Here is a 9,742-nt window from a genome sequence, read left to right as displayed (position 1 = left end):
TGCGCGCCTCGTCTCGCCTCGCCTGCGAGGAGCGCGGCCGCCGCGTTGTGAGGAGCCGGCCGGGCAGTAGGCCCGGGCCCGCCATGGTGTGAGGCGCCGCCGCCCGCCTGCATGAGGGTGCCTGGCAGCGACAGCGGCGGCGATGGCCGGGGCCCGGCTGTGGAGCGGCATCCGGGCGGCGCTGCGGAGGCGCGACGAGCCGCTCTTCCTCAACGACTCCAGCGCCTTCGACTTCTCGGACGAGGCGGCCGAGGACTGTCCCCGCTTCAACAAGCTGCGCGTCGTGGTGTCCGACGACGCCTCGGACGCGGGGCCGGAGCCGCCCAACGGCGCCCACCTCGGGCCGCCGCCCGACCGCGACTCCCTGCTGCTGCGCGGCTCGGCACCCGGCGCCCGGCCCGACCCCTGCCACGGCTGCCGCCGCCAGCGCGAGCGGGGCCTCCAGGCGAAGGTGAAGAGGCGGCTGAGCCTGGCCGCCGTCCTCTACCTCCTCTTCATGGCCGGGGAGCTCGTCGGTGAGTGCTGCCTCTTCCCTCGGTGCGAGCGGAGCAGGAGGTGGGGCGCTGCGGCCCGGGGGAAGGGGTGTCGGCGGGGACGGGATCGTGTGGTCAGGAGATGGGCGTGGGGCGACCTGTGTAACGGGCCTTTCGTGTGCTGTGGTCTGCCAGGTGAACCGCAGGGGCCCTCGGCAGAGTGGTGGAGTTATATCTATATTCACAGATTGTAAGGAGTATAGAAATAAATACTTGGCAAGAAAAGAAAGGAATAAGGAATATAGAAATAAATATTTTGGCAAGAAAAGAATGTAGAAGAAAAAACAAAGGAACTTAGAAGGGAAAAGAAGAAAAAATATAGAAATAAATATTTTGGCAAGAAAAATAGGTAGGGTCATCACCAAAACGCTTGGTAGGACGCTTGCTGATGGATTTGGGAGTATCTGGAGTCCCAGGGTGAGAACCTGGGTGGGAGGATGCTCAGGGGTTGTAGCGCTGTAGGTGGTTTAGATTGATTGAGTTCTGCTTGCTCAGTCAGGATGCTTTTTGGAACAACTGAGTTCTGCTCAATCAATGTGATTTGGCTGATTTGACCTGGAGCATGAAATATATTAATTTTAAAGTAAGTGTCAGATTACCATAAGCAAATGGGAAATATTTCCCCTCTCCATGTATTTTCAGTTATTGTATCTTTACTATTTATCATAGGAGGGGGTGGAATGTTTTAGGGCAGAAATGCAGCTTCTCAGGTTCACGGTGTCCCTCTTATCACAGGATACCAGTGTTTGTAAGAGATATGTGTGTGTCTGCTTGGTTATCTGTGCTCCTTGTCCTCTGAGACAGCAGCACAAACCATTGGGTAACTGACAGCCCCTTAGGTTGTGGGCAGTGCACTATCACAGTGTCCTTGACTTCAAGCGACTCGACTTGCAGTGTTCAGCATTTTACACCTATGTTATTACTTTTGGTGCTGATCCTCGCACTTATGGCATGCCATAAGTGCGAGGATCCGGTGCCATACATCATTCAGTCAGTGCTTCAGCATGCTCTGGCATCCTGATATGCAAATCCTGATGTGTAAATTTCTTCTACTTCCAAATTAAAGAACCCAAGCTGCCCATTGTACTCTATGGCTGTAATGCCTTTGCAGTGTTGCACGGAGTTCTCTCTTTTAGCAAACCTAAGCAACAGAAAGTGAAATTCAAGCCATGTCCATTCAGAAACCTTGCAGTTTGTACTTGGCAATACAATGCAAGTCCTGATGTGTAATTTTTTTAGTGCAAGTCCTTAGTATTAAGCTTTTTTATATTCAGTATTGTATTCAGTTTGCTGTTTCTTAGTGCAGGGGTTCCTGCTTAGTGGCTTCCTGATGTTTCTTAGTGCAGGGGTTTCTGCTTCCTGATATTTCTTGTATTCAGCCCTTAAAAATGGCTGATAAAAGGAAAGGCAGTGCTCTAGTGATGGTGTGGGTTCTGATAAGAAATGGAGAAAAGTCATCACATTAGAGGTGATCACATTAGAAGCCAACATGATCAAGCTTAGTGAGAGTGGTTTGTTGCAAATTGAAATCGGTAGACGATTGGACCTATTTCGTACTACTGTGCAAATGATTATTAGAGAAAAAGAAAAAAAAAAGTAGTGAAATTAAAACCTCAGCCTCATTGCAATCCACTATTACAACGCAACGTGCAGGACTTGTGGCTGATATGGAAAGACTTTTGATTTTGTGGATTCAGGATCAAACTCAGTCCTGTGTGCCATTGAGTTTAGCCACCATTCAAGCCAACGCTTTGAGTCTTTTTGACACTGTGAAACAACAACATGGCGAGGGCTCCAAGGATGAAAAATTCAGTGCACCTAAAGATAGGTTTACCCTTTTGCTTGGCTCAAATGCTGCGGGTGATTTCAAGCTCAAACCCTTGCTTGTTTATCACTTTGAAAATCCCAGAGCATTTAAGGGTTATGTTAAAGGTACACTTCCAGTCATCTGGAAATCAAATTGTAAAGCTTATGTGACTGGGGCCCTTTCTGAGGAATGGTTCACTGTCTATTTTGTGCCGGCTGTTCAGAATTATTGTGAAAGGAACAACCTTCCACATAAGGTATTGTTAATTTTAGACAATACCCCTGGACATCCTGCACACCTTGCAGATTTAGACCTTAACATCAAGGTTGTTTTCTTGCCGCCCAACACAACATCGCTGCTGCAGTCTATGGACCAGCTTTTAGAGCTCCAGCCCATGGATTTCATCTTTTAAGGCTTACTGCCTTAGAAGAAACTTTGCCCAGGTCTTGAGTATCACAGATCAGGGAGGTGGACCAACCTTCAAGGGATTCTCAAAGACCAACTTGATCTCTTATGCCTATGCGTGCTACAGGGAAATTTACAATGAGAAGAAGAGGGCAGCAAAACAAACATCCCTGGATCAGTTTTTCAAAAAGCCATCAAGTGGCCCTAAGTCTCTTTCATCTTATGATTAAATAAAACTAAATAGCTGATTTAAATATGGTGTTTATGGTCATTTATATAAAAAGTTGGGCATCAGGCCCTTGGTCAGGAACGTAACCCTTTATTATAACATTGTTTCTATGGGAAAATCAGATTTGACTTGCATAGTTTTGACTTACAGCAGGTTACACTCCGGGAAAAGGTGCTGTAAGTGAGGACTGCCTGTATTTGGCTTCTCTGCACTAGATTAGTACCATTTCTACAAAGACTATCATTCCTCCACTGGACTCTTCTTGCTCCCAGAGCTGTTACAATCGGCAACATCAGAAGGTCTAGTGCATGTTGTTTTAAAATAATAAATAAGTCTGAGCTACTTTGATAATGATTTAATGTAAGTTCTTGCATGTTTTGTTTGTTAGGAGTTGGGAGAAACATGTTGCCTCTCTTTTTTACTCCCATGATAAAAAGTCATTTGATTGTTACTGGTTTGAATTATGAACACAATTTCCAAGTTCAGTTTTTATTTATCCCGGACAGTCTGTTTTGTTATCAAGGCATGTTGTTGCTCTTAGTTCAAGAGAACTGTAAATTTTTAATCAAAACAGCATGACACAGCAGTCTATAAATCTGTAAAACAGTAAATTCATTCACCTGCTATGGCAGTTTAACCTTGAAAGAAAATCTAAGGTTGAAAGGCACATAGATGTGAACACAAAGTAATTAAAAGCTATACTTTCACCAATATGTAATCGTTTTCTCTTTTAATATCCTAACCAGTGTTTATTCTTCATATAAATATTACAGTGTCAGACTACAATCTGTCTTTTGTACCTATTTATATCATTTAGTGTAAATGCCTACTTGGTGCTACTTGAACTCTTGAAGAATATCTAAACTCTGCCATCCACTTTCTTCAGATATATTCTTCTGCTACTCACTTTTTAGAAGCAACAGAGTTAAACATGTGGTGTCATTGCATTAGTGTATCAGTTATGAGACAGTCACTCATGCTGACTGAGTTTTACTCATGATGTACAATTTTATCACTTTCTAAATAGTTTAATATATATGTGTAAATGGGAAAATAACTATTGATCATAATTAAAAGCAAAAGTGGAAAGAGCTGTTGAAAGTACAGGACAGATGCTGTGGGGGACAGGTAGTGTCTACAGCATAAGACTTACCACCTGTCACCTCAAATTCATTTCAGTACTGACTGAAAGACATGTTGTTTAGTGGCTCAGCTGGAATGAAACCTACCACTTCCTCATCTCTTGAGGTGCTCTTTAGTGCAGGTTTGAGTAACACTTGTACTTTGGGACATCAGGCTTATTGACTGGATGTTACCTGCACTGCAAGTTGGCTGTGATTTGGCAACCCCCTTATGCAGATATACAATTTGCTAAACCTCTAATGGAGAATCTTCCAGAGAAAAAGTCTATTTTTTGGTCTCACAACAGGTAATTGACATCTGTTACCTGTTCCCTTGTGTCTCATCTTAGACCTTATCTTAAGGACACAGGGTAGTAGCAAGTGGTGATTCTGCTCATCAGCTTCTGCTTTTCAGGGCTTGGTTAGTCATTAATAAGACTGTCAGTGTCCATAATCTAATTATGAATGAAATGCTTAACTCTGAACAAATTGTACAGACCTGACAGAATGACTTCATTTGTCCTCTCCTGGTTTTGTCTTTTTAGTGTAGCATGAGCAAAGAGTGAATTTTGTAGAGGATGTATCTGCACCCCTGGCATGTGATCTCAGGTATACGAAAAATCATGTCATGTGTATGCATTTGTTTCACCATGTCTGTGTAGTTTTAGAGTCCCGAGGTAAAATATCAGCATAGACATTTTGTTGGTAGTTCTACCAGTAGCAAAATCTATACACTAACTGAGTTTCCTTAGCCTTTGTTGGGCTAGGTACTGGAATCACTGAGATCTTGAAATAGGTGGTTTCAGCATCAGTCTTTGAGATCTCAAGCAAATTCCTAGGACTGCAGGTGGTTTGTGGTTCAGTCCTCTATTCATGATTTGGAGACAGAACTGGAGATGGAGGTCTCTAAAATTAAACTACAGTTTAATCGTGATCAGTTCATCATGGCTTCTGTCTTGGAATCAAGACTCATCCAAGTTCCAGAGTGATGGATCTCTAGGGTAGTAATATAGTCCTCTATCTTTGTAATACCTGGGCAACTCAAATTATTTAACGTATATCCTCACAATAACCACATGAGGTATATTATCTGTTGTCTTTCATACAAGAGGTCACTAAGTAATTTGTTCAAGGATTACAGGAGGTCTGTGGCAGAGCATGGAACTGAATACTAGGTTCCCAAGCCTTGTGTTAGTATATTGAAGTCTGGTCATTAATATAGTAACTTCCTTCCTTTCCTTCTTTTCTGATCCTTCCTCTTGAGAACATTCTGAAGCTTATTGCTCAGGCATTTGAGAAACGTTGCAAGTAATCTCTAGGACTTTCCCACAACTTTATTTCTATAACCTTTGACACACACACTGGCAACAACATGCCTCCTTCCCCAGTGCTGCTCTGAAAGTAGGGGAGTACAGATTTAGTTCTAGGGAAAAAAAGGTATATCATCATGGCAGACAACCCTGTCATACAAAATTAATCTACTTAGCAAAGAGTGTTCCTGCCTACACTGTTACACCTGGGCATCAGTAGAAGGTTTTTTTTCCTGCAGGAACTGGATCTGTGAAATCTTGGCCCACAGTTCGAAACCCCTGCTGGTCAAGTGATTAATCCAGCCCACTTCAGGGATGTTATGTTGAGTGTTTCTCAATGTGATGAACAGTCAGTTTAAAATTCGGATAAGATAGAGCATTCTAGCTGAACTGACCACTTTTGTGGGAATGCTGCTGTATCAGGAGGTGAAAGATACATTGTACCTAGTGGCTGAATCCCATCTACTGGGTTTTTGCATGTGTTTAGAAATTTGTGATCAGTCGCCCATGAGATGAATTTTTGTCCTTCACGGCTGAGTGAAAACAGTGGCAAGGTATTGGGGATTTTTAATGCCTTTTTTAGAGCTGCAATTCATGTTTAAACCATTTTTAAGTCTTTTATCAAGAACATACACTTAGAGATTAAGAACCTTAACTTTTAGAATGACTTGAATTCTCAATTCTTGCCTTGTCATCATTCATGTTACATTAATATTATTCAGTATTTAATTTCCCTTTTTATTATTATTTTATTTTTAAAAGGTTATTTTTAAGAAAAAGAGAGGTTACTTACAAAGAATTGACTTGATCTGAACGAAAGTGGCCTTAACTGAGCTCTTATTAATGGAGTTGCCTATAACATAGGTGTCTTAATATTGGCATGCTTCTAAAAACCAAGAGAAAAACTGAACAGAAAAGCTATACTTATGCTAACATGCTTGCTTTAAAGTAGTAGTTGTCAACCTTTTTAGGCTAAAGGCACCCCTCTGTAACTTGTGAATTGAACAGCATCCCATTTTAAAAACAACAGTATTTGTTGCAGTACTTACCTCCTAGCAGAGGGGCCAGGCAGTGTGGGTGGGGGAGCAGTCAAGCAGGGAGAACTGCAGCCTCTCCTTAGCTGCTTTCTTTGGCACACCTTGCTTATCTTCTCTCACTTCCTGTGGCACCCTTCAAAGGACTGTGGTATCCCAGCATGTCCCAGCACCCTGGTTAAGAATCACTGCTTAAAAGGTTCATAAAGTAAAGCTACTGATCCAAATTTCTTTATATTTGACTTGTTTTTCTTTCTGCAATGAAGACTGTAAAATCAAGCGGAGTCCAATGTTTCAAACTGCAGGTTTGCTTTTGTTTTCTTTTTGTTTTGTTTTTTTAACTAATGCAAGGTCACAAGCTTCATGCAGAATGGATGGGAAAAGGGTAACATATTCTAAGCTATTTTGCTTGTTTTGATGATTCGTAGATTCATAGAAGTTAGGGTCAGAAGGGACCTCAGTAGATCATCGAGTCCGACCCCCTGCCCTGGGCAGGAAAGAGTACTGGGGTCAGACAGCCCCAGCCAGGTGCCTGTCTAGCCTCCTCTTAAAGACCCCCAAGGTTGGGGAGAGCACCACCTCCCTTGGAAGTCTGTTCCAGATTTTGGCAGCCCTTATCGTAAACTTCTTTCTGATGTCTAACCTAAAGCTGCTCTTCATCAGTTTGTGGCTATTGTTCCTAGTGACTCCAAGGGGTGCCCTGATAAACAGAGCATCCCCTATTCTTTGCTGCCTCTTTCTCTCCCCTTCCCCGCCCAATGAATTTGTAGGCAGCCACAAGGTTCCCTCTCAACCTGCTCTTGTGGAGGCTGAAGAGATCCAGGGTCCTCAATCTGCCCTCATAGGAGAGATCAAATTTAGATATTTGTGATCATTACTGGCAACCACTATAATGCACTTTTGAGATGGTTGCATCCACAACATATGCATACAGACAATTTTTTGGTGATTGACCTATCAGGAAATCTACCAGTTATGAGCTTTCTTTTGCTACGCTCTAGTAGTTTAGATAGGATCCTCAAATTGTCCTTACACAAAGGTCAGGTAATGGGAAATAATGGAAACAGAAGCCTTTCCATCTGAGGTATTATTTTAGTTCTAAACCTGAAACCGGAGCCTGGTAAGTGAAAAACCAGCATCATACTATACTTGGCAGCAATTGCAAAAATAATCTCAAACTTCTCCCAGGACAAAGAGACAAACTAAAATGCTGATGAACTAGCAGGGACAATGGGAACAGGCATAAGTCTCATTGTCGTTATTTTAAGATATGTACATGAGAAAGTCCTTGGCTTCCCTTTGGAGAAAGGATTGTGTAAAGAGAAGAAGAATATATGCATGTTAGATTAATCCCTCCACTCCTTCTATCTAATATTATTGACATCTGCTTTGGGGCAAATCAGTCTATTTGACCTTGTGATCTGGGGATATTGACATCAGTTAATTAATTATGAGAAGTGGAATAAATTTCAAAGAAAAAATATTTCCAAGTAAAAGTATTATCCACTCCTCCTGGGGACAGGGAATGATGATGGTGGGTAAGGTTAAATGTAATGAAAATTGAGAGGGGAGGGTGAATTTCTTTGTCACTGAGTCAGTGGAGCTTTACCCCCATTTCAAAGTGTCAAAAGATTTACAGCAGTGGCTTAACAAAAGGATCAGCTGACTAAACACACAAAATAATACAGAGAAAAGACATTAAGCTACTTTGAGCCTGTTCCTGCAAACCTTTTGCTAGAAAGTAGTCTCAGTGAAGTCCTAGGACTGAGTCCTTCCTAACTACCTAATCTGTGTTGCTATTTATACTGCATTTATCACCATGGTAGCATTATAATATAGCATGGCAGATTGATTGCAATGGGTAAAACCATCAATTTGGTGAACGCTTATATGAAGCATATCCAGTTGCTCAGTGCAGCATTCTGCATGCTGGTGGTTGTAAACTCTGCCAAAAGCATGTTACACGGAATCATTAATATTGCATGCTCTAACTTTTCCCATTTTATTTTTAGGTGGATATGTTGCAAATAGTCTAGCAATCATGACAGATGCACTCCATATGTTAACTGACCTTAGTGGTATTATTTTGACCCTCCTTGCTTTATGGTTATCTGCAAAAGCTCCTACAAAAAGGTTCACCTTTGGATTCCATCGCTTAGGTATGTAAACATTTTGGATTTTACTATTAAAACAATGGTGTGACTAACAACTTGAAAGTCTAATTTTAGAGTCCTATTGTAGAGGATTAAGTAATTGGAAGAAAATGGGTAATGCACATTTAAAAATAGCTTTACATTTTAAAGTCCTGACTCTCATTTACTCTTAAGATCTCTTTATACTCTTATAAGAAGTGCGGCTCTATGGTACTGATCACAGCAGTAGTACAGAGCTGTGCTAGTTTTATGCTACTGGGGAATTGTTTGTGGCACAAAGGCACACAGATAATTGATCCGGGCCAAGGTCTTGTTTTCTCCAGAGCAAAGTTGTGATAAACAGGGGGGCCTTTGTAGAAAAGGTTATGCTGCTGTTGTCTGCATTGATGCTCTTTGTATAGCCAAAGAGAAAGCTGTCCCTGGCTGTCAGATTGGTTTCTTTTGAGTACCAACCTCACTGCACTGTTTAATAGGATATAGAAAGTAGCAGGCACCTTGGCCTTAACTTTCTTATTCTTTCCTTCTCTGCTGTTCATTCAGATGTAAATTGCTTGGAGAAGGCTTTGTTCCAGACAATATATATCTTTTCAATCACTGTACTATTACAGCTCCTTTTAGGAAATTTAATGTAACAGTGATTACTTAATCTTCAGTTACGTAGCAAGGCATAGCCTCTTCCTTGCAAATAACTTAGTATTAATTATTGCCAATCAAACTGCTTGGTGAGAATTTGATCTCTCATATGGACAACAATCATTCAGCTTACAGCCTTGGCTACCAGGGGATTTTTTGAATATCCAAGGATACAAGGAAATATCTGTCCTGATCCATTCCTAGAGAAATGCTGTACCTGTATAAAAGTGACCTCCTCTTGTGCGGCTAACTCCAGTTGGAAACTTAGCATAGACAAGGCTTAGGGGAAAGTCCAAAATGATCTTGATAGCATAATGCCACAAGCATAATACTGTTCTAAAGTTGAGGTTTTGCCAAAGGGGGTAGGGGAAAACTCCCCAGGTAGCAACATGGCTGGGACTGAATGTGCAGCTATCCATCAGTGGTCAATAGTAACATGAGTTGTTTTAGCAACTAGGTCCTGTGCACTCCTGTCTATGGGCCAGATTTTGATCTTTTGGTTTTGAAGTTCTGGTGA

At 41.9% G+C, this 9,742-nt stretch overlaps 1 protein-coding gene across 1 annotated transcript in view; it reads left to right on the top strand.

Annotated features, from left to right (window-relative positions):
* The first annotated feature begins 22 nt into the window (after nucleotides 1-22).
* Nucleotides 23-9,742, top strand: part of SLC30A4 (solute carrier family 30 member 4) — a 29,774-nt gene continuing 20,054 nt past the window's right edge. Inside the window, exons 1-2 of the mRNA XM_019533656.1 lie at nucleotides 23-515; nucleotides 8,452-8,598. Of these exons, the coding sequence (XP_019389201.1) occupies nucleotides 143-515; nucleotides 8,452-8,598 (520 nt within the window). The 5' untranslated portion in view covers nucleotides 23-142. The remainder of the gene's footprint in view (nucleotides 516-8,451; nucleotides 8,599-9,742) is intronic.

This window comes from Crocodylus porosus, unplaced genomic scaffold (assembly GCF_001723895.1).
Source record: "Crocodylus porosus isolate Cpor-Errol unplaced genomic scaffold, CroPor_comp1, whole genome shotgun sequence".
Lineage (NCBI taxonomy): Eukaryota > Metazoa > Chordata > Crocodylia > Crocodylidae > Crocodylus > Crocodylus porosus.
The sequence above is the reverse complement of the archived record's forward strand: the minus strand, read 5'-3'. Positions and strand labels throughout refer to the sequence as shown.